This window comes from Anarrhichthys ocellatus, unplaced genomic scaffold (genome assembly GCF_004355925.1).
Source record: "Anarrhichthys ocellatus isolate YVR2014 unplaced genomic scaffold, GSC_Weel_1.0 scaffold34, whole genome shotgun sequence".
In the NCBI taxonomy this organism is placed as follows: Eukaryota; Metazoa; Chordata; class Actinopteri; order Perciformes; family Anarhichadidae; genus Anarrhichthys; species Anarrhichthys ocellatus.
Window position 1 is genome coordinate 2,540,859 of NW_022280064.1, and position 24,638 is coordinate 2,565,496.

The window sequence follows — 24,638 nt, forward strand, 5'->3', positions numbered from 1 at the left end:
CCCCCCCCCCCCCCCCCCCCGTTCATCTGATCCATTACTGGTGCTGTTATTGTGAGCTATAAGTGCAATGTCAGCCCCGTTTGAGACATCTTTCAGGTTTTGTGCCCCAGCCCCACTACACAGCCTTCCTTCTGTGTTGAGGTTGTTCTTTGTTGTTGTTGGAAATCCTCCAGCTGCCATCTCAATTAAGGAGCTGATTTTGGGGGACCGCTTGGGCAGTCCTGCCGCATCTTGAGTGTCTCCTGATGACGCGCTGAATGTCAGAGCGGCGCGTAAAGAGAACACTCTCAAGGTCAGATTGAACCATTTCATCATGAGGCATTCTGGGGGAGTGTCGTGCATCCGAGGGGGCAATGAAAACGTTGTCAAACGGGAGCCGTTACACAGCGCTTGCATGTTATGTTGCACAATGGCCGAGATTTACGGCGTTTCTTTTTTTGCAGCGCAGCTTGAGTGTGAACCGTTGCAGATCTGTGACCATCCTTCCAGTGGTGTGGTGATTTATAACGTCTCCTCCTTTCTGCCCGGCATGAGTCCTCACACGAACTTGGCAGTGAGGTTCAGAACTAAATGAGTATGGGAAAACATCAGCATAACGTTTAATATCAGTGAAAGGGACTTAGTGATAATCCAATATGGTGATTTTTAACGTCTTTCAATGGAATCGTATTGTGATGAAATCATATATCGTACTACACAATTACGTCGTTAAATTTGATAACAACAAGCACATACTACTACTACATATTTTGAGGTAATACATTTTAGGGAATTATTTTAAATATTGCGGTTTTGTCTTTACATCACATTATTACTCAGTTCAATGGGATTAACAAATGTGCATGTATGGAAATACATATATAGGTTTTTTTTTTTTGTCCAATTTCACTTGAAACTGCTGAAATCATTTTGCACCAAAATTCTTAATTTTATGAGAAAACTTGTCATTCATGCAAGTATTTAATTCAAACCGGCGTATACAAAAATGAGGCATGTGGCTATTTCATATAGACTTTTTATATATTGCATTACCAGAAAACATGCTAAGACGTGATACATATCGTTATCAGGACATTATGACCGATAATCGGGATCTATCACCCCGCCCCAATTTATATGCAAATAATGTACAGTACGTTGTTCAATGAAGGCTGTGTTAAATGAGTTTTATATAATAGTGCCAGCGACTGGAAAATTAAGTGCATTCTGTGTTTGACAAGATCATGTCCTTCATTAACAGAGAAAAATCGTTAAATAATTAGACCTAGCATGTCATGATTCAGTTTGGCTCACAGATTTGACAAGAAACTGATGTTAATATCTCTGCTCAGCGTTCTGAGTTTGACACAATCAAGGACTTGTTTATTCGCTCGTTGGGCAAAATTTTCATTATAGTTCAACAAGCAAGCCATCTCAGATAGCACTCAAGCTGAATATGGGCTCACTTTTACAAAGGCGCAAAGAGCTCTGCACATATTGTGCTTTGTGATTGTTTGTTTGACATGCAGTCAGCCATTAAGTCTTTTTTGTTTTTCCAAGAAGGGAGGTCAAGGCTGCTTCACACTGAATTCACAGACGGTCCGGAACAATCCAATTGAAAATAGACTGAATTATTATCCTGGGCTTTTATTAACCCACGATAGAGATTATTGAGAATGATCATTTGATTCAGAGCATTGGTGGTGTGTATACGTGTGTTGTTTTTTTCTCTCTCTGCAGAATAAAAGCAGTGTCTGTGTTCCTCCACAGAATGATTACCTTGACAAGGTTAAAAATGAATAAGTGCAGCTGAACAAACCGTCTGCAACTCATTGAATGACGGCTGCTGATTTGATCCACACAAAAAACTGGAATTCCAGTAGATTTTAAGATTTAGCAAGAGTGGTTGGGTTGCTTTGGCATCACTAGTACACTAAGTACATTTACTCAGGCTACATAAATGCATTTATAAGGTTAATTTTATGCTACTACATTTACTCTAATATATTTCAGAGGGAAATACTTTTAGTAGTAGTAAAAATAGTAAAAATACACTTTTTACTATGCTACATTTATTTAACGGCTGTTTACAGTTGGTTTGCATATACAAATTTTAGATCTTAAGGACAATTAATTGATATAAATTACAGTAAATTAAATCACCAAGCGCTCTGCCGCAACTATCTACAACATAAAAATTCCGTTTACATGTTCATGCATCAATAATGAATAATAAAAATAATTTAATAATTTATATTACTATAGTGAGTACTGTTAATTTTATACTTCAAAGTACATTTTGCCAGTTATGCAGTCTATGAGAAAATGACTCTACTTCTCTCTTGATTTATTACCTCAGTAAACATTGTAAACATGAGTTTATGGTCTCAATCTCTGGTTTCAAGTCTTCTTCAATACAGCATGATGTTTACTAAATTATGGACCCTTTTAGATCAAAATAGACAATAAAGCAGGGTATGCTTTAGTGCGTGCGTCTACCTTGTGATTGACAAGTTGCCACCACAGCAACCTGTTAATCTCGACAGAGGCGTAGCAATACATAGCCGTAAAGCTGCGTGAAGTCGAGGGTCGCTGCATATTTATGTTGCAATTCTTTGTAGGTTCGCCACCATGAGCGCACCCCTTTACCACTGTTACTATAAAAATATCCATTACATTCGCTTTCTATAAAAGTATAATGCGTAAGTTTCCAAACATGATCAAGTAGGACTGTATCCTAGGCTACATCAACCTTAACTTAGCCAACACTCATCCGCTATAGAAGTCAATCTTTTAGGGTAAGGCTGTCTTTTATTCCATAGACATTTTTCATTAATTTTAATCTTACATTGCTGTATTGTGCTTTTGTGCAGTAATTCCTTACAATTTTACTTTTTGTCCCTGAACAAGATTGAAAGGAGTAACTGTTTAATGAACGGTTGATCAACCGCAATTAACCGTTAGCATTGTAAGCTGATATCGAGTGGCTGACTCCTGCAATATTATGCAAAAGCCTTCGGCAGGGTTAAATATAAACAGACATGACATGAGTAGATGTTAGGTGTTGTGGCTCTTCGCTCTTTGAGGGTGACTTTTGAAATTACTTTGCACTTGCTGTTTATAAAGCATTTCAGTATTTTTTCTCTTTAACTTGTAAGTGGACATTTGGAAATAGCTTGAGGATTCTGTCTCTTGTTCAGTTCCTGGCATAATGATCTTTCTACCGTGTCCAGTGCTTTATGTTAAGGTGCCCCTCAAAGACCAAGGTTGAGCTATTGTTTTCCTCTTTCTGCTGAAGGCACCTACTTAAAATGTATTGTGGTCAAAGGAAAAGAAATCATTAATATTTATCAGCCAGGAATACAGGGAGAAGAAGAAATGCGACGGTTGTTCTAATTCAAATCCTTTAAATTTGTATTGAGCGATTTGAGGATGTGACCACAAACCTCTCGGTGTGTGAACTGCATATTTTCCTGGTAAATGAGACATGTTAAATGATGTGCCAGAGGGAAGATGGGTCTCTTCAAGCAGCACACACTGTTCCGATCATCACAGATAACCAAGCTGGAAGGCCAGGGACCTAATTTAAGGGCTATTTACCATGCGCCAGATTTTCAATGACGCTGCAACCGGCATGTAGAAATGGGCAAAAAGAAATTGAGAAAATCTGCAAAAGAATAAGGATTTCAACCGTACATAACAAAAACACATGATCTTTTTCTACAGTTTACAAAGACACCTGTGATTAATATTTCATCCATCTCATCTTGAGATCCTTTGCTGTGACTGTTTTGTCTTAGTACTCTGCCCAGAAAAAGAGGCGATACAGGAAAAGAGGACCCCGGATCAGAAACAAAGAGGGGGGATGCGATTAATTCCAGGGCACATCTTCTGGCTGTGTCACCCTCGAATGATTCATCAGACCCGAGCAACAAAAGGAACACCGTTTTTTAATCAGAGCCATAATCCTAGATCAGCACTAAGGCGGGATTTGTCTCTAAACGAGTGATTGTTGTCTCTTCTCAGCATGTTTAGGCACCTAGTTGTAGAGGGGTAACAATAAATGTTGAACAATGAGTTCCCCCTCCCTCTGTCTCCCTGCCTTTTGTCATTTCTCCTATTATCTCCGCATTTCTTGTGCGTGTCTTATCTTTTTTTGTCCCTCCATTTTTCGCCTCGTCCCATTCCTAATCTTCTTTGACCATCCAGACATCCACATTTCTGTGAAACAGCGCTAATAAGTGGCGAGACTTTCCATCTCAAGAAAAACGATTTGTCGTTTAATTTGGAGGACTTGTTGGCTTATTTGCTCTTTGTTTTGGTACTGCATGTAGAAATGCTCCCTTATGTCCCTCCAAATGTGTGATCAAATGTATGTTATAAGTGTGCACGCCTGGTTATAAGTCAGCTTTGAGTGCATGGCTTACTGTACGTATAGACTGTGTGGAGAAAGCTATAGGTATGAGAGACCTCCTTTGGCTCTGATAAGTCACCCCAGTTTGAATAACATCAGCTGGAGGGGAACAATTAAAACAGTAATTAAAGCATCCTAATGGCTGCATTATCAAATTCTGCATACAACACTAACAGCATGTTGAAGTTATCGTTGCAGTTATTGCAGGTATTAAAGTTTATTTGACAGTGATGGAGGATGTTGTGAACTGTCTGGAGCCGGAGAGTTTTGGCCTCGCCCGGGCCCTTCTCTCAGAGTTATGGCACACTTGACTCAGAAGAGATTGCGTACCAGCGAGAAATGGTGTGCTCTTTCTTCTTGTTTCTGCACTAAAATATACGGCCTCATTTCATTGGCTTAACGACCTCGTTTAAATGAGCGTAATGACTCTCACTAATGTCCAGGCATGGCTAAGAGATTGTGACGGTTCTCGCAAGCAATGTCCTCTGTATGCACATTGTATATCTCCATTATGAGCCTTGGTCTCTATGGAAAACACAACCTATTTATGGTCCTTTCTCTCTTTGCTTAAAGGTTAATACAAATATAATGCAACCTCTCCTGTGTTATACATTTTTCCATGGGTTACAGTTTGTGGGTCACTCTGACACATATTTAGCTACATTGTGGTTTATTGCAGGGGTTCTCAACTTTTTGTCTTAAGGCCCACTTTTGATTATAAAAGAAAAGTCTGAGGACCACCTTCCCAAATAAATGAGAAACAAATATCACAACATGACAACAGACAAGAAAAAATCAACTGGGCTATAAATATGTGTTGCCTGTAGATTAGAACAGGAGTAGAACAAACAAACTGTTTTGAAAGTACAAAAGAAAATGTCAATTGTTAGTTGTTAAAGTCTAATTTTCAGTAACCAGTATAGCATTGAAGCATGGCAGAATTAGCAAACGAGCTAACTAGCCAGGTGTCCGCTAGTTAGCTTATTCTTGCTTTCTGTGCTTTGTAACATTACGACTCCACTGCTCGTTCTAGTCGTTACTGCAAAACCTCATCTCAGTGTGTCCGCGATTTGCGTTACATCTGTTTTGTATTATACGGGAGTTAGCCTGTTACAACGGTCGCAATGACAACGGTACACATAAAACGGCCGCTCTGACCATCCTGCTGAGTTGATTTGAATGGGAATGTCCGTTCTACTCCTATTCTATTTCTATGGTTATAGAGCAGCTGTAATTATCTAAATAGATACTCTGCTTACCCTCCCCATCACTGCCTTTCATTATGAATCCAAATTGAATGTATTCAGGGTCATATTTCCTCGCCACACACTTTTCCTGGCACAGGGTCGTCTCCCACATCACATGTTTATTTATTTAAAAATCCATTTAGTGTCCTTGCATTCGAGGGAATGTAAGATAACTATCAGAGGAAAAACACTTTTATCTCTACCGGATGATGTGCGGATGATGATGATATTCAGAAATTGCTCATTTTAATTTGACATCATTCCTTTATGTGAATTCTCGAGCACTTTTAATATACACTTAACTAGTGCATTCCCAAATTATTGTATTAATAATGTAATGTAACTGGCCTACTAGATGGCGCTCTGAGGCCCACCAGTGGGCTGTGAGAATAGCTGGTTCAGTGTTGTTAAATATTACAGTAAATGGCACCAAAACAAAGAATCCCTGCATTTCGTCTCTTGTTTTAAGTGTATATGCTCCTTTTGGTTCATTGCTTCCCAACACTGATATCGTTTTTGACAACTGAATTGAGTGCTGGAAAGGTCACTGAAATGCTAATGCCAAAATATAATTTCAAGTCGGCTTTTCAAAATTCACAGAGAATACATTGCAGAAGGGAAATGTTAAATCTCCACACCCAGACATATTTGCACCATTAGCCCCCCCCCCCCCCCCCCCGTGTTACATCTTGTGACGACTTAGCTGTGCCTCGCTCAATGTACAGACAGATAGTTTGCATTAAAGTGTATCAGGGTGTGAAAGCAGCACTACTCTTCTATGGATCAATTTAAATACAGGACTATGCTTGGCATCAACACAGATCAATGTGTGGACGGGCTTCTTGATGTGGTCATAACCACCAAAGCAAGCACTCCTATTATAGACGGATGTAAAAGCAAGTACAGTGGAATATGTGACAGGAAATCAATGCTCTTCTGATAGGGACTGAAACCTGACAGCTCAATAAGCTACGGAGGGAAGATGTTCCCTCTTATTCCTCCTCGTCTTCCTCTTCCCACCATAACTATACGCCATTTCTACAAGGGACTTAACAGCTCAAACCTGCAGACTCTTTTAGATTACAAGCTCCTGTCAACAAGTGCACGGGGAACCAGTGTGCAGGGATGTGTAAGGGACATAGGAATCTGTATAAGGCCACATATGGCGCTGCGGAAAACAGAGGTGTCTTTAAAGCCCGCGTCCAGTGGCATCATTACCCCATTCTGATACAGTAAAGGGGCTGTGCACACTCCTGGTCAAGAGGGGGGACCTTCAGATAGAAACTTTACCAAAAAGACTAACTGCAACACCTGCTGCAAAATAACCAATATATAACCAAGAGCAAGGGATCTCTGTCTGCATGTCCTTCTCAAATCTCAAGAACCGCTCATCCGATCTACTGCACAGGTGTATAGCTGGGGACCCAAGGACCTGCTGTTGTGGAAACTGTAAATGAAAACACATGAAGTAATGCACAAAACACTGTAAGGGTGAAAGTGTAAAGATTGTAATTACGATGGAGAAACACAGACCTAACTATTAAGAAAATCGTGTGGATTCTTTTACATAGAACAGATAGTACTTCAGAAAACAATACTAAAATACATTTGGCTCTGAGCCAAAAGCAAAATCACTTTCATCCAATCCTAATCTGAGTGGACGGAGGATCTTTCCATGCAGGTTTGGTCCACACATTCACATTCCTGAACATCTTAAAACAGTCTCCAGGTGAACTGAGTCACATAGATAAAACCAATGTTTTATGCACGCTAACCTTCGCTGTGTCAAAATTAGTGCCACTTTCAATACAAACAAACGTGGAATAAACAAGCAAACAGCGGTCTGTGCGGGGGCGGGGCCTCAGGGCTCTGCAGACTGGGCTGAGCGTGACGCCTGCAAACTGGCATTTACAGAGCTCATTGACCGCAGTTCACTTTGCCGGCTGGCTGCTGGACGTAACGTTACAACCAAACTCTTCTTCACTTCCCCGAAGGCAACGAGCGATGAGCGGGTCTCCGTCGTTCTACCAGGGGGCTAAGCGGACACGGGAGAAGTTTACCATCAGGGCTTTCAGCCAGAGAGAGAGAGTTTATTTGAACCCAAACCATGACCTTTTCCTAAACCTAACCGAGTAGGTGGGTAGCCTGAGATTTCTCCTCGAAAGCAAACGTCTCCCATGTGCATGAATGTGTAAGCAATCAGCCAGTTCCGAACTGGCACCGTACTAGTTTGTAAAACTGGCACGTTTTTGGGAAGTGCTTGTTTTGAACATAACCAGAGCAAATAAAGACATCAAGAATTGTTGTATCCAAGGAACATATAAAATGGTCTCCGTTTTTGCATTTCATTGATCAGTGGGTGTGTGGTGTGTCTATTTACATCAGTGAGAAAGAGACAGAAAGAAAACACATCAGCCCCACTTCCATGCACATTGGTATTCTAGTTTTATATTTGGCTGCACAGACAGTTTTTAGTAACATGACTCATCCATGTAAGTGATTAATCATCTTACTCATGAATATTAATGTGGTCTTGTCTGTGTCCGTGAAGCAGAAAGGCTTTTTTTTATCTCTCACATTATCACATAACAAACAAGTAAATCGAATAACAAAATCAAATCATTTTATAAATGCCAGAGGGACCAAATATTGGCCCACAAAATGCATTTCAAGTTTTATTTAATTTAATATTTTTTTTGAAGTCCTAGTTTTCACAAATCCGCTGTGTGCATGTACCTGCTACAAAGATCCAAAGCACATCTTTGTAAGTCTGCCCATTTTTCACAGGCACTGTGACTGATAAACTAGATGCCGAACTGTTATTCTCAAAAGCTTGAGGTAAAATGGGGAAGAACAAACAGATGCCAACTAGCAAGAGGAATCCATTTTTTGACACATTTACTGTGTGTTTGATTCTCTGCAATACTGTTGTTGCAACTTCAGTATACGAGTCTGCTGAAGAGGGCTGGACACATTTAAAACTAAATAAAGTAGAGAACATTGACAGGCACACTGCATCGATTTTACCTCTTCAAACATGCACTTAGAGACCAGACAGAGCTTTTCTAGTAATAATACATTTTTTAAAGGAAAGCGTTTAAAAACAGACATTCTGTCCGGTGATTGATAGCTGGTATAGTGTTTGTTTTTTTAAATTCTTTCAATAGTGATAATAGTCTAGAATCTATGATTATTATTGTTTTGTTTCCTCAATGATAATTCACTTTTTTAACTAGGTGTTGATTTGGTTTGGAACGTTCTTTTTGCCGTTAAGAAGCAGAACAAGCATGGAGACATCAGCCAATCTTCAAAAGGATCCAAATTACTTACTTGTCAGTTGTAGCTTTTGACACAGGACATGGACCTTGAAATTACTTTTGCCATCTCTATAGAGCAGCATTAGCATTTGAAATACCGAAAACATTCCAAATCCAAATCGAGAGAAGCTCATTCACCGGCAAGTTGAAAAGCGGCTCCAAACAGAGAAAAAAGCCTTTTTCGCCCATTAAATCCGCCCATAATTCAAGTGAAGGTCTGTTTATCCACCTGCCGCAGTGTCGTTCATGGCTATATCTCAATTTCTTTAGGAGTCTCGGGTCTCTAATGATCCCAGCATGTCTCTCCAGTGTATATCTTACCCCAAGCGGTGTGCTGTGTGGACTCCCCCCTGTGCTTGCAGGAGCACAGAGCCGCACTGACCACTTCATCTTATGGGATAAAGCAGCCTTTCAGTCTCCTCTCAAGCCCTGGGGGACCAGTGCTGGAGCTCCAAGACTGGAACCTCAAAGGTCGGAACACTGCCACAGGTTACACATGTGGCTGCCTGTGCACTGCTTTAATATGGACATGTCTTTTTGGCTCATAAAGTCTCGAGGCCAGAAGTCCGTATCGCTGCTCGAGTCGTGTCACTTACACAAAATAGAGTATGAACACATTTTTTGTTTTCTTGCGAGGAAATGTCAACTATTTAAGTACATTTTGTTCCTTTTACACAGCCCATGCTCTGTAGTGATTAAAAGGCTGCAAAAATAACGATAGTAAGAGGCTCGTGGGCACACTGGTAATTATATACCTTAGTGGAGTCGTGAGGGGTTTTCGTTTGACAGCACTGTGATGCAGATTCTGCTGTATCTCACTTAATACGGCTATTTTTAGGAACCCGAATGAAAGGCGATAGGCACTCTGTAGCCAACTGGCGTATTCATTTCAGTGTCCAGAGTTCATCTGAGTCGAGCTGTTTGCTCATTGTGCTCTCATAATGTTGCAGCAATGCGTCATTAATTAGGCACATTTGCAGCAAATGTTGGCCATTGGCAGTGCCTCCATTTTTCGGTCTAATTACTCACACTTGTAGCCTTGATTAGAGACGTTGCCTTCCAGGTGTTGAGGTGATGCAACGCTGTAAAACGCTTTGGTGTGTGCTCTTCAGCAGACCTCCTCATATGGATGTGGATGGGAAGTTAAACAGAATACAGCCTTGTTTACTTTGATGCCATCTGGTACAAAAAAATCAGCAATTTCAGAGCTCGTATTTGGGCATTTTGTCAGACCAGCTTGGATGTTGGCCAGAAATCTGCCTGTTCTGTACTCGTGGTCCCTATTGACCAAAGGCTGCTTCTTTGTCTGCCAGATCTCACAGTGCCCAGCAAAAGTCAATAGGAGGCTCCATGGGACAGTAGCATCCATCTCACTGCCTGTCTGCTCTGTGCGTTTTATATTCTGTCTGTGTATGAGTAAGTTATCTGTTTAGACCTGCAAGAGTCCAGATCATTTCACAGTATATACACCAAGTCAAGCAGAAGTCCTTTACATCCTTAAAGATGATCTGTGAAAATGTAGCTGTTCTTGTTGGACATGTGGGCTGCTGAACTCTACGGAGTTTGATTAAACCTCTAAACAATGTGTGAAGTGATCACATAGAATACATAGAATATATGGATGTAGTCACACTGTGACGTCAGCCGTTTGGTTTGTGGACTGTACAATTTGAAGCCTCGAGTTTGGCATTTTTGCTGTTGCCATCTTGTTTTTTTGCAACCAGAAGTGACATGAGAGGGGGTGGAGCTAAGTAAATGTGATTGCTGAATTTTTTTAGTCGACCAAAAATGTTTCAATAAACTTTCATGAACTAGAAACACACAGTAAAAAAAATTAAGGTTCTAAGACGAATATGAGGACAACTCCCCGACCTGGACAACGTCGTGGCAGCAACCTGTCAATCACAAGGTAGCCACGCCCTAAAGCATACCCTGCTTTATGGTCTATTTTACTCTAAATGGGACCATAATTCACTAAAATAACTTAAAGAAGACTTAAAACTAGCGATTGAGACCATAAACTAATTTTTATAATGTTTACTGAGGTAATAAACAAGATTGAAGAGTCAATATGCCATGGACAGCTTTACAATTTGACTTCTTTTTGCAACCGGAGCAGTCGCAAATATTTGAATTGGCTTCAATTTTCAGACCCTCACATCACATACTTTAGATAGTTACCGTTTGAGACAAACAAGTATAGAGGGGGGCGCCAGTAATGCGTTGGAGGTGCAAGGCTGTTGTCAAGTGAACAGAACAAATGGACCAAACCGGCTTCCACACTGAAGTTAAATATTTTCACAAATTTCGTCAAACACAGCAGCTTCCTTGTCCTTGACGTTACGAAGTAAAAAGAGTGAAAGATTAATTCGAAACTATTGAGCCGCCACAATAATGACATGATGACAAACATTCTAATGTCAAAAATGTCGAAGCGCTGTATGTCAGAGAGCCATGGAAGTATGTACGAACACGGATTTAATGAAATTCCTTTGTTCAGACAATATGCCAGTATGGAACCTAAACTGCTATATAAGCGGTGCCTGGTAAGCCTCCACTGCATCTCCCCCCTGATTTCCAGCCCTGCCATATGGTCATCTGGTTTTTGGCCTTTCTGCCAGAACATCCCAGTATTTGGCTTGCAGATTGCATGCGTTGTAAAATGCATTTAAATACTCTCCACACTGCACTCTTGGCAAAGTAGATATTGTTTCCCTTCATATTACAATATCAATATGAATTCAATTTATTTTTTTATTGTTTGCCCGGTTAACGCTCATTTATTACAGCCACACGCACGGCCAGTGCTCAAACACTCACACACCCAGGGCCACACGTGGCAGTCATTTTGCCTCAATTTCAACCACAGGCAAGGAGCTACACAGTTGTCTCTTGGTCTCCAAGGCCGCTGCCGTGACAGGCAGTGGATATTTTCTTCCCCAAACACTCACCACATATCAGGCAGGGTCGTGGCCTGCTGGAGACCTGTGTCTCTCACTGTCCCTGCCAAGTGCCAATGGAGGGCAATAGGGTTTTCTGACATGCTCCTCTGGGAGGTGTTACCATGACATAAGCATGTCTCCACATGCTGGAGAGGCCTTGCCGCCGCTGCTTGGTCCCACGGATAAAACATCTTCACGGAGCCACTAACACTGTCTGCGAGAGAATAGAAGACACAAGAAAAGGAGGGGCTGGGGTCGAGTTTGGAGGGCGAGCGCCGCAACCTCGGAGCACTCATGGGATATTAGGCGGCGTTTCCAGCCCTGCTGTTCCACTGAAGCTTGTCGGCCTCGCCCCTCCGTTCACGCTTCTCTTTTCTGGAACGTGTGCGTCGAGCCAGGAGCATGCCGAGCTGTCGGAGCGTCTTAGCTGGAATTTCAGTGGAAGTGAAGTCCGTTCCCCTTCAGTCGTTTGGCCCGGGGCTTGAAATTATAGAGTCTGTATCCGTCACCCTTTCTCTGGTGCATCAATAGCCTATATGTCCACCAGGCGCTCGTGTTGTGTGTTTTCATTATGTTTGTCTGTTGCGCTGCCGGGGGTCAGTGTTAAGTGTTGGCGCCCGGAAAGATCCGCTTTGTTTGTATTTTCCATTTTTAGTGCACAAACTGCCAGTCATGAACAGTCAACCCGCAGTAATGGCTGACATTTCTCTTGTATAAAGTGATATTGCCTCGATGCAGATGGTGACTACAGATACGACATGTTTTTAAACTGCTGCATTTCTTCAAGAAAGAGGCAGGTGTTCTGAGAGGTGGCAAGCATCGTTCCGTAGACTCGTGAGAAATAACAGAATCAACACGGAGTAACTTTTCGTGTAGTCTCTCGGGTAAATCATTTTGCAGATTTTGAATATAATGTTTTTGCTGTTAAAAAACATTTGGCAGCCAGTTTTGACCTTTCTTTGTTGTGACTGAGTAATATGATGGATAGTTGGTAGTGAGAAGTGAATGTTTTAAATGAGTCACCAGCCTGGTTCAGCGCTCCAGATTCGTATCTATCGAGTCATTCCTCCGACTGTTAGAGCTCCTCCAATTCACAATACGCTCTTTAAACACAACAAAAGATTTGCGATTTGAGAATATGACATTTTATGCCTTCCACAATGCCGTGGATATGTCTAATCTCGGTATCGGTTCACATTTTTAAGTGCAACACAATGGAGTGTTGCACTTGCCTTTGGAGTAAAAAGAAATAGTACCTGGTTTCCTCTCTCTCTCTCGTCAGTATGCAGCCATCAGTGGCACCACGCTGTTCCGCATGTTTGGGAGCACCGCTCCGTTTTAAGATGGCTGCCAAAAAAATGGCGCAGTAGTCTCTTTGTTTACTCCTGAGATGCTCTGCTATGTTCCAGTCTAATAGATTGGACACGGCCGCCCCGTGGATCGGGCTCCAGCATTCAGCACCATTATGACGGAAACCCAGAACAAATCCACTTCACATTTAGGTGTCAGCGCGTTGTCATGGAAAAGAGATACCGCTATACAGTAAGTGAATAATGTTCGAAAGAAAATGAGTTGGCGCCGCTGGTCATTTTCGGACCACACTCGGTTGGCGCTTTTGGACGGAGGAGAGAAAAGATCTTTCTTTTTCCCCCCTCTATTTTAGAAAAACCGAAAATGATCTGTCAAAAGCAATGACACGAGGCTGTGTGATGGATGGGTTTGTCTTACTCTGCCTCTCAATCTTTCACTCATTCGCTGACATTTTTTTTTTCTCTCTTTTTTTCTCTGAGGAAAACCATTATTTCCATCACCCTCCACGTTTCAGCCAAATTCGCTGCATCTGTCCGTGCCTGGCCAAAGGGAAGAAAAAGCCATTCTGTCGGAGTTGAATTTCATTTCCTCTCCTGCACCGTTTTTTTTTTATTTTTTATGATTTGTTCGTGGTGTGGGATTACAATATGATATTATTTTCCGAGTGCACACGATCTAGCAGGACACGGCAGAGACGGCTGTTATTGAAATTTTGATTATAATTACATTTGTGTACATCCCCCCCCCCCCCCCTGAGATTGCAGGCTGACTGTGGAGGTGTACAATCTCTGTTGCATTTAAATGAAACCATAATGGCAGCTTCACACTGGACCACCAGAAATCCAGGAACATTGCTGCTCTGTCCGTTTGGAATGGATTAACTGATAAACCTATCAGGGAAACAACTGTGCGTCAACAGGCCCGATTACAATGCCAGCTGAGTGATGCCACACCAAGGTGAACCTCCTCTGCCTGCGGTCTGTTATTCTTCCTCTCGTGCGTAAAGAGCTTTGCCCCCGCAAGAACACTGGACCTTAAAAGGTGGAACATAATCAGCCGGTGTGGCAGTGGCCTGCACACTGCTGCTATCTCATTGTGTCCGGCAGTTGTGCTAATGACATTTCACGAGATTAGCTTTTTTACTGTGGTATTGTTACCGTCCTGCTCCGTCCCCTTTTCTCCCTCAAACCTCCTCTCTTCTTACCTTCTCCCGTTTTTTGTTGGAAACCTGCTTTGCTCTCCCTACACCTCTTCCTTTTCACCCAGACCTGTTATTAAATCTCATAGCAGTTAGCTGATTTGATCAGTGTGCGCTGAAACATTGTTTACCCCAGTGGGACCTGGGTGTTATAGACTCATCCCCCCCTCTCTGTCTCCCTCTCTTTCTCTCTCTTTTATTCTCTTTTTTTTTCCTCCCCGAGTCGAGCATTAAAGCAATTTCTCTGGGGATTGGAGCACTATATGTTTTGGCAGTACTGGGCCATACCGCAAGCACCAAAGGTACAGAGAGCTGAAGCCTATGCAGAAATTCAATGGCGGTAGTTTTTTGTGGGAGCCTGGTGTCCTACCCCGGCGTCATTATAGGATTTGAACTGGTGCAATAACTCACCCAGACAAGGCTGGCTCGAACAGAACGCAAAGGCAAACACAAAGCCATGAGCAAACCTTTTCTGTTTACTGGATGTGGATGATGTGGATGACTCAAAACAATCAAAGCCCTGAGCCGCGGGGATCACAACAAGGCCCCTCCTATATGTACCCACAGCAGATGGTGGCCAGTGGCGGGAGGTTCTGGTAGGCACGTTACTGCTGCCTACTACTGCGAGATGGCAGCACACATAATGATAGATGTCAGCGTTCGCCATGTCCGAGGACATGGCTGACACGCCAGCCAGACTGAGACCGCTGTCTCCGCTGCCCGCGACGGAAGACGACGAGTATATATTTAGGCCTGATGCATCTTGATTGTATCTTCCTCTCTTCAATACACTGATTCCGACATGTCTGCTACAGTCAGGTGTTTGAGAAGGGGGGAGACGGATCCTTCTAGTTTTGCTGTGTGTGCATGTGCGTGCTCGTGTGTTTCTGCATGATTGTGCAGGAGGAGCAGACGGGCAGCTGCTTCAAACCCTGAAAAGGGCTTTTCAAGGCAACTAGGAAGAAAATAGGTTTTGAATTACGGCACAGTATTGAAGAAAATCACCACAATTTCCTGTTAAACACAGATCGAAATTGCTTGTACACCTTTTCATAGCAGAAAGTTCCATGTTGTAAATATAAAATGCAGGTTTAGTCGACCTGATAGAAACTGACCTTCTGTTTCATGTTGGAACTATTGCAGTATGTGGTCCATATGCACCGATGCTGTGTACGGTAAAAAAAACACACAAAAAGAATCTTTCCCCAGCCAGCTTGACAACAAACACAGAATGGCTTGGCACGACTCAAAAATTATTTATCTGGCTCCCCTCCTCCTCTCCGGCATGGTTTTTTGTCGAGTCAGAGGAAACCATCTGCTGCCCGGTGATAATGGGCGGCCAGGGAGGAGGGGACGGGAAATATGGAGAGCAAATACAATTGAGAGAAAATGACAGGCGCTCTCCCAGAACCTCCGGTACCTTCCTGCCTACCTGCAGCGAGTCTGCCATCTTAATAAACATCCCGTCTGATATCTCCTGGCTTCTGTGCGCGCGCGCGTGTGTGTGCGCGCGCCTTTCAAACTTGTTCCCAGTGTGTCTGTGTGTGCGTATTTTCCCATCTAACCTTGATCATTCTCGAGTCAGGATTGTTCCTGAGCCTAGCTGGTACGCTGTCAATGTGATGGTGCTGACTAAGAACCTTTTTTTTTTCCTCACTTTTTTCCTGGTGCACTAAAACTGTGACAGATGAATTGCCTTTCTGCAGAAGAGATTCCCCCCCCCCCCCCCCCTGTTTTTCTTTCTCGTGTTTTGCGATAAATGGGTGGGAGTATTAATGAGAGAATATTATGAGGCAGGTGCAGGGCTGGAGGAAAGTGAGAGTCAATGCTGCGAGTTAATGAGGAGTTGCCCGTGTATAGGGGAAGGTAAAGCATGGCTGGAGAGGAATACAGTAAAGCACACAGAGCGAAGGAGGACAACTCTCATTAAAACAAATAGTGGGCTACAGAAAACAACTCCTCACCTTGAAAATGGTCCGAATTACCCCTCCCCGAGTCTCCAGGGCTCTCAGATGGAATTGGGCACTCAGGGCATTCTCTGAGTAAACCATTTTTTCTCTTCTCTGAAGTCAACAGGTTGAGCTGGACAAAAAGACCTGACAGCCTGTCTCCCCCTAAACCCAGCTTCATTCTCTCACTCCATCACTCTGTTTTCTGCTTTGCCTTGAGATGTTTGTCTTCGCTGTGTTTTTTTCTCCTCTCCTTCTTTTGCCCTCAGCACTTACAAACTGTCAGATAACTTTCAGTATGAATTCATCAACTAAGTGACACTCATTGAACTTGTCTGCTCTCGTGAAGCTGTTTATTACAGAGCAGATGTTGTGCTGCGCCAATACCATGTCTTTAAGTGTTAAAGGCCCCCCCCCCCGATGCTCAAAGCTGCGATAAATCCATCGCAAAGTAGAGAGGGTGAGTTTTCCTGAGATGGGATGGACCCGATATGTAAAGCTGCACATTAATGCGCTGTGAAACCGAATTGTTTGGACTGTATTTTTTGTCGTTGTGCGGCGAGCCCCGCGCTCCGTCGGGCATCGTCAGCACAGCGGTTGGAATGCACGATGGCGCGCTTGATAAAGTGGAAGGCGAGGTCAGGGAGGATAATGGAATTGAGGGATGGAGGGATCAGCCTCAGACACAGGAGGGGCTCTGGTGACCAGGTCTTTTCTATTAACTCAGGAGGCTGGCTGGGGCGAGCGGGGGAATCAGGCTCTCCCTGCCTGGTTGTGACCGAGCATCCAAGCTGCAGACGGGGAGAGGCGAATATTGCTCAGGGGTCCAGTGGTGATTGACCCGGTGTTTTCATCAGCCTGGGCTTGCCTGATAACATTTCTTACCCCACTACCAGAGCAAAATATTAGAGCTTTGAGTGCAAAGAAAGGCTTAGGGAACTCTTAGTTTGGTTTGGCGAAGTTGCATCGGATTTACCACCATGCACACATTGTCACCTAGCTTTTCATTTTCTTTTCTGAAATTACATTTTTGCTTTACTCCCATCCCTGCAAACGGATTTCTTCCTATTTACTCTATTTGTCGTATTTGTGTTCAGAATTCTATTATCTCACTTGACTGAACACAATGTTTAATTCATTGCAAAAAAATTAAGCTATACAACGTCTCAGGGGGAAGGATCTGCATTTAAATGGAGCCCACACTAGAAAGTCAATTGTTGTTAGTTAAAAGAAATGCTGGTCTTTCTGCAAAGACTCTCGAGGCCACGAATGAGAATGTTATGCCCTTGATCCCATTTTATAAATAGGCTGTAATCAGCACTCACTCACTGCTAATTACATGCCATGCTCCATCATCAAGGCTCACTTTAAGACCTTAAAGAATTGTGATTTGTTGCACTTTTCATTCAAGCTACAAAATGAAATATTTATTTAAACCGTAGCTTTTGACAAAAAAAGATATCGGGGCCATTTGCAAACAAGTATGTGGTCTAAAGATCAGGCGGCGTAGATTGGTTTGGTTTTAACTCTCGCACTTTTCTTTGGGTTGCTTTTATCTTATGACGCTCTAATCGGCGTTTCGTTTCGTTTCTATGCTGCAGGTCTCCGGTCTGTCTCCTGGAGACAGCCAGACCCCAGGACTGCTGCTGGCTCCAGGGGTGAGGTGGGGACAGACGCCCATCAACCAGCTCACACCCTGGGATACGGACGAGCCCCCCGCCAAGCAACATCGAGACAGCGAGCCCACCGGTAATGACTCACACACACAGCATTTACGTACGTACTGACGGACACATCGGGTGGGTCCAGCTGATGTGAGTTTTTCCTCAGCGGTCCGCCTTCACACAGCAGATGTATGCATGCGCACGGACGGCTACACGCCAAACGACCCCGGCCAGCCACACTAGTATCCAATGCTAATGAGGCATGCTGGCTGCCCTGCCCCACATAAAGTACACGCTTGCCTCCTCAACATGCACACTTTACATACACAATCATGCATAATTAACATTCACAAACACCATCTTTACATAAACCAGCTCATTCATGCATTACATTACAGAAATGTCAGTGTGATAACAAGAAGTTAAAAAAGGAAAAATAAGTATGAATCCATATTGCACCTTCACAGCCTTCCATCTTCACTCTGCTCTCGTTTTGTTGTCCTCGTTGGTGTTCTTGTGTCACAAACGGAAGCTGATTCAGTCTAAATTAAATCGATGTGGTGAAGTCCTCCAAACGATCTCCACCAGGTCTAGTTCAGACGTCGACCTTATTCTATTCGTGCCCTTTTACAACGTGTACAGCACAACAGAGGCACAGCAGCGCAGTGCGCAGACCCCGACGTTAAGGAGTTAAGCCAATGTTGAGGTTGTTTGACTCTTATTGTAATGAACTCGCCCAGAATGCCTCTGCCCTAGAGCAGTTCATTTCCTTCCATTGCTCTGCTGGCCTCTGCCTCCTGCTCATCACAAATGTGTCATTTAAGAATAACGCTGGCACAGAGCTTGCTCCAGTGGAAATTCCAGCTCGACAAATCCAGATTGTAGACAGCTGCTACTCAGTGGTAGCAAAGCATCACGCTGGAAACAAGTTTCAGAACCCTGCCGCTGCCTGTTCACCCCCCCCCCCCCCCCCTAATTGTAATTTGCATATCTTCCATATAGATTGCTTCGTGGATTAATTATTCATCAGTTTGATCAGTTACCCAAGAGGGATGTTTCTGTAGCAGAAACCGTAGGGGCGACTCTCACGATGGGAGGATGCGGTGGTGATAAGAGAGCATGGAGCTCCGTGGCGGTGCCCCCCCCCCCCCCTGCTGTGTGGCCATCAGATCCTGGAGGTCTTATTATTGTGTGGAAGTGAATGAAGCTTCACCCACCCCCCCTCCCTCCAACCACTGCAGCTCCCACACCCACACCACAGCTTTGAGTAAAGCGTGAGGAGAGTGAGATGTCACAAACCCAGCTCACTGTCGCATATGACACTCAAATCCGAGCATAGTGTTGCATATTGATTTGCGCGTGTGCGCCATTTCAAACTGTGACTGGCGTTTGCGACGTAGAGCCAGCTCCTCTCCACACTTCACTGAACTGTGTTGCCAGAGAGTTCTCTGCCAACTGTGGCAGAATTAATCAACGCTTTCTTTCAACAGAAAACTTCACGGTCGTGTCTGTTGAAGAAAGTTTGTCTTTCAAAGAGAAGTTTTGTTTCAACTTCAGTTTCCTTGTGTGAAAAATCGTTCTTGTTTTCATGCCATGATTTGAGCCCTAATAAATAAATAAAATCATATAAGTGGAGGTTTTTTTTTAAAGCGAGCCCTGCATGTGGACAGTGGAGATTGAAGACGACAGTATTTCTACACCTAACATTTAATATTAATGTACCTGCTTCATTTTGTTAGACTTTGCAGTAAAGGCCTACTGTATGAATGTAGGTCAATGTTGGGTTATGATAATGAAATTCGACAAAATGAAAAGAAATTGCCGAATTTATTCTACATTTTGCTGCTAAAAGACGGGTGAAGTAGTGAAGGACAAGAACACAGAAATGGAGGACGGACACAATGTATATATGGCACGTCAAATTCTTATCACTGCATTAAAAACTTCATAAGATGTGGAATTATTACGCCAACCCATTTCATTAGAATCCTTTATCAAGATGGGCCACAAAATAAGGGAAATTGAATATAGTTTCGGTGCCAATTAGCTGAATGACATGAATTATGAAAGGAACTGGCCTCTGGAGTCCTCTATGATACCCCCCCCCCCATCCATCTCAGCAGGACCGGTATGATGAATAACGTGCACTTTTTTCGTAGCTTTTTGCATGCTGAGATTTAGCCTTTGGCCCCTTTGGCAGAGTGGTGGGCTATTTTTGGAGCTTGGACCATGGCAGGAGGAGCTAGAGATGAGGGAGTAGGAGCCAATGTGTGAGGGAGGGAGGGAGGGAGGGAGGCAGGCAGCGTTCAGAGCCAATATGGCTGCGTCTTCCCAGCACACCCTCAGCATCCAACGCCTCAGGGTAGTACAAATGATTGGCTCCGAGTGTCTGGGTAAACACAGGCTCCTACACGGATATTGGTGTGTTCACTGAGCATGAACGCGTTCGCATTCAGAAAAGGCATTGTAGCAGATTTCCTTAATCTTGTTGTGATGATAATCTTGGGCGCAGAGCTTCAGACATTTTTTTCGTTAGATATTAAGTCCAAAACAAACTTGGACTGAAGCGGAGCAGCACACTGACAAGTTGTGGTGTGGAGAGGAGCAGACTCGAGCTGGAGTCTGTCTTCTCATGCTGTTTTCTGTCTCTATTTGATCCTCTAATACCAGACTTAAAATCAATCTGCCCCTTGTTTTGGGCTCTTTCACTTGGTTTTATGGAATAAAAGCTGTACATGCTATTGATACATCTGCCTGTGTGTTTGTCTGCAGGTCCTGCCTGGGCTGCACCAGTAGCGGCGGTGAGCCAGTCCAGCCTGCTGCCCCACACCTACGGCCTCCCCCAGCCGCCCTCCTTTAGCCACAGTGTGACCGCGCAGTCACCCATCATAGGAGTAACCCCGTCCATCCAGGCACCGGTGCCCCCGCATCACCCACTCATGACAGCCCACTTCCAGCTGACGCCGCAGTCGACCCAGCAGCCGCCCTCCATGGTGCTGAGCATGCCCAGCCAGCCTCAGTACGCCTCCGCTCAGCTGTCCGCCCAAGCTAACCACGTGGTTCATCCAAACCCTCACAGCGTGATGGGCAACGGCCACTTAACCTCTCACCCCGGCCTCATTCAGCACCCCGCCTTGCCTCTGACCAATGGACAGGCAGCGGCGGTGGCGGCGGCGGCGGCAGCGGTGGCACATGCTCAGCCCACAGCCGGAGACAATCAGGACGGTCCTAACGGGCTGCAAATGCTGCGGACAGTCGGGATGGGGAAGTACGAGTTCAGTGACCCGGGACATCCTAAAGGTAAGCACGGAAAACCTCAGCCGATGCACTCCGCACAGGCGGATGTTTTCGAATGTCTCTCTTGCAGATATGGAACCAGTCACGAACATCTCTGAAAGGCTAAAACAAAGCAGATCCGTTCGGCTGGCAACCTGAGTTTAGAAGTGAATTTAAGTCAGGGAGGTGTTAGGTATTAAATCAATACGCTCAGCTCTCTAGTCCTTGTGACCTCGCCTTATGCGAGGCTTTGCTGGAATGAAACGCATAGGCCTCTGCCCTCTGTTTGTATACCCGAGCAGTTTCAGATGCCAACAGTCATAAACAAGGCTGCAAACACTCACGCGAAGGGGGTTGTTGAAACACAACTTGCAAACAGAGCCAATTCGCTTCAAAGCTGCTCCAAGGTCGCAGAGAACGGAGGTGCACCTAAAGCAGCAGTGAGACGGCCGCTTCTGGAGAAGAAAAAAAAACACTCTAACACCGTCCACAGTGGATTCTTTGGAGGGAACATGTTGTACTGATCTCAAACTACTACACAGCAGCAGCGCCTGTGCTGTCGTGCACTGAAATTGGTTGAAAGTGTGTCAGGTTTATCCTTCCACCGCTCTCGGGTTGCAATACTCCCCAGGCCTGCTAAACACAAGGCAGGAAGAGCTTTTGGGGTCCCTGCCCCTCGCATCACTCTCCGAGATCGTTTGAAGCCTTGTTGACTTGTTTGTGAAGGTGCTCCGCGGCCCCCGACTCCGATGCCTGAGTGTGCGAGCCGTAAATTGGTGTTTGGTTTAACCTTGGAGTTTATGGCGCAGGGCGCCAGAAACAGATGTTGGCAATTCCCCGACCAATTTTCACATTTAATGAAGCTTTTAATTTAGGTTTAGATTGTTTTCTTTTTCCTGGCTCATTTTGATCAATAAAATGTGTGCAAATGAACTTGTAGATTGCAACCAAAACAAAAAAAAAAGCAATTATTTTGGAGACTGCCTGCGATACGTTGAAATGAGACTGCAGGTAGAATTAGAAGTGGATAATTAGACGGGCTCGACAGCTTGGTCCAGTTTCTATTGAATGAGACCTTTTTTTTTTTAAATATCTTCTTTTTAGAATGGACCATCGCGATCCATTGACCATGTGCATGTCAAAATGTATTGACGTCCTTCTCACAGGCCAAAGAAGCCAGGCTTTACTTGGAATTACAGTATTTACACAGATCCATTTTACAGGGGAAGGAAAACGCTGTACAGATTGTTAAAATTCTGCAAACACTGTCGCTGTGATTCATGTTATGATAAAGTTAATGTATTCAGCTTGGATGGCTTCAGTTTGTCAGCTGCTGTATTTCAAAGGCAGAAGCATCCCTGTGTCAATTTCTAGACACAATATACACTTGAAATCTTGCGCAGGCCTCGATGAAGGTCAAACTGCAAATATAGGCACTTGAAATCACACATCTCCTCAACCGTTTCTTTTTGCAGTTTTATCATCCCTACTTGACATTGGACATTAGTAGGAGTACTGTCACAAGAACATTGGAAACGGGAAAAGCGCTGAGCGCTGGTAAATTAGCGGTGACATCTCTTCAGAGGGCTCCTGAGCGGCGAGGCAGACCTCTCCCCCGACAGGAACACTTAACTTAGCAGCTGTAATCACAACAACGCCACCCCGATCGCCCTGCCCCTCAAGACACTGCCCACTGCTGTCCTTCTGTCTCCGCCTTCCTGGCTCTCTTGATTATCTCTGTCACTTCCCGCGTTTCTCTGTCCCTCCCTCTGTTCCCTGCTTTCTCGCTCACTCCGAGAGGTCACAAAAAGCTCCCACTGGTCTTCCGCATTCAGTTTTTAAATCAATTAACACTGCGTGTCAACGTGGCAGGCGTACACGCGGTCCTGCTGTTGTGCCACAGTGGTAAAAATATGGAGGCTAAGCTGGTGTGACCTGCATTCTGGCTACCCCCTGTTCAAATTATCTTAACCTGCTGTTGGCACTTTTCTCCCTCTGCTTAGACCCAAAAAAAAACACCAACCCCAAAATATACGAGAAGCAGTTTGTGAAAAGAAAGGAAAGCAGCTACAGGTTAGAAGTCAGTGTTTTTGCAGCCCTCTAATGGCTGAGGTGAGGATAAGAGGGCTGGCAAATCTGATCCCAGGGCAGAGATTGTGGGTTACAAACATGTCTGGCATAAAACGAGGCTGTAAAGGAAGTTCAAGCGTTCGCCCGCACAGACGGACAGACATGCTGTATATCTTCTTCTTTTGCCTCTCACAAACACACATGGGCTTTATTTCATTCTCAAGAACTGCATTATTTAAAAGTGTGATACAAACCCCTCATGTACAACTAGCACACACACACAAACCGTAGGGTGAACTTCCGCGGTAGAAGCCAAAAGACAGGAATAAATGAGATGCCCTTTGTGCCCCTGACTGACTTGTGGGAGACCTTAGCTAATGAATTATCACCCTGACGGAGGTCCAAAAAAGAACGTATCCCAAGCTTATTTAGTAAGGCTGTTTTAGGGCCAAAGACATTCTTAGTCGACCAACACTTTCCCCACAAACAAACTCACAAAAGCGCTGCTTTAAGTCTTGTGTTTACCAGAGATGTGCTCACACGTTTCCCTGGAAATAAGTAATTTGGCATAAAACAATCAGTAAAAAATGACTAATAGACTGAAGAAATATGAGTCGACTAAGACCAAAACAACCAATGAGGTCGACTGTTCGACGACAGTTAGAGGGGGGCAGCCGTAGTGGTCATTTAATTAGTAAAAAACGATGCTGCAGTGTTTACTTGCGACGGTCAAATCCTGGTGGTGCATCTCATATCAGAGGGTTTTCAGAAGTGATTATTGGACAAACAGTTTGAATACTTAAGCCGCTACTTAAGCGAATGTGTTGCTGCATTAAAAATATATATATACTTGAGCCTCAGGACACAATGTTTGTAAGCGCTGATGTGCAGAGGAGGTGTTTTGTGGCTTTTTGATGGCAAAGTCCTGGATCTTGGAGCAGCTGACGGAGCTCTGCCTCCTTAATCCATCTGCACTACAGACCGCTGTGCGTGCGTGCGTGCGTGCTACTGTACAAATGTGTGTGCGCGGTCGCTCGCCCTGCAGAACTTCCTGGGTGTGACTGCATGGATGTTTTGTCAGATGTCAGCCCCGCAGCCTTAAAGCCAAACAGCACAGTGACAGAAATCACACTCCGTGTTTGATTTGGCGTTGCCTTCAAAAGGGAGCAATTTGTCTTCGCTCCGCATCAGCGGGCACATCAACAACTGTGTGCTCCTTGTCTCTGTGTGTGTGTGTGTGTGTGTGTGTGTGTGTGTGTGTGTGTGTGTGT

The 24,638-nt window shown here is 44.1% G+C and overlaps 1 protein-coding gene across 6 annotated transcripts in view; it reads left to right on the top strand.

Moving 5' to 3' along the window:
- Positions 1-24,638, top strand: part of klhl29 (kelch like family member 29) — a 202,365-nt gene that overhangs the window by 92,761 nt on the left and 84,966 nt on the right. For 5 of the 6 annotated variants that reach the window (XM_031866162.1, XM_031866160.1, XM_031866161.1 and 2 more), the window contains 2 exons: positions 17,959-18,106; positions 20,794-21,321. In XM_031866162.1, the coding sequence (XP_031722022.1) occupies positions 17,959-18,106; positions 20,794-21,321 (676 nt within the window). Of the gene's footprint in view, positions 1-10,946; positions 13,442-17,958; positions 18,107-20,793; positions 21,322-24,638 lie in introns of those variants that run through there. The other variant, XM_031866164.1, reaches the window with a different exon arrangement.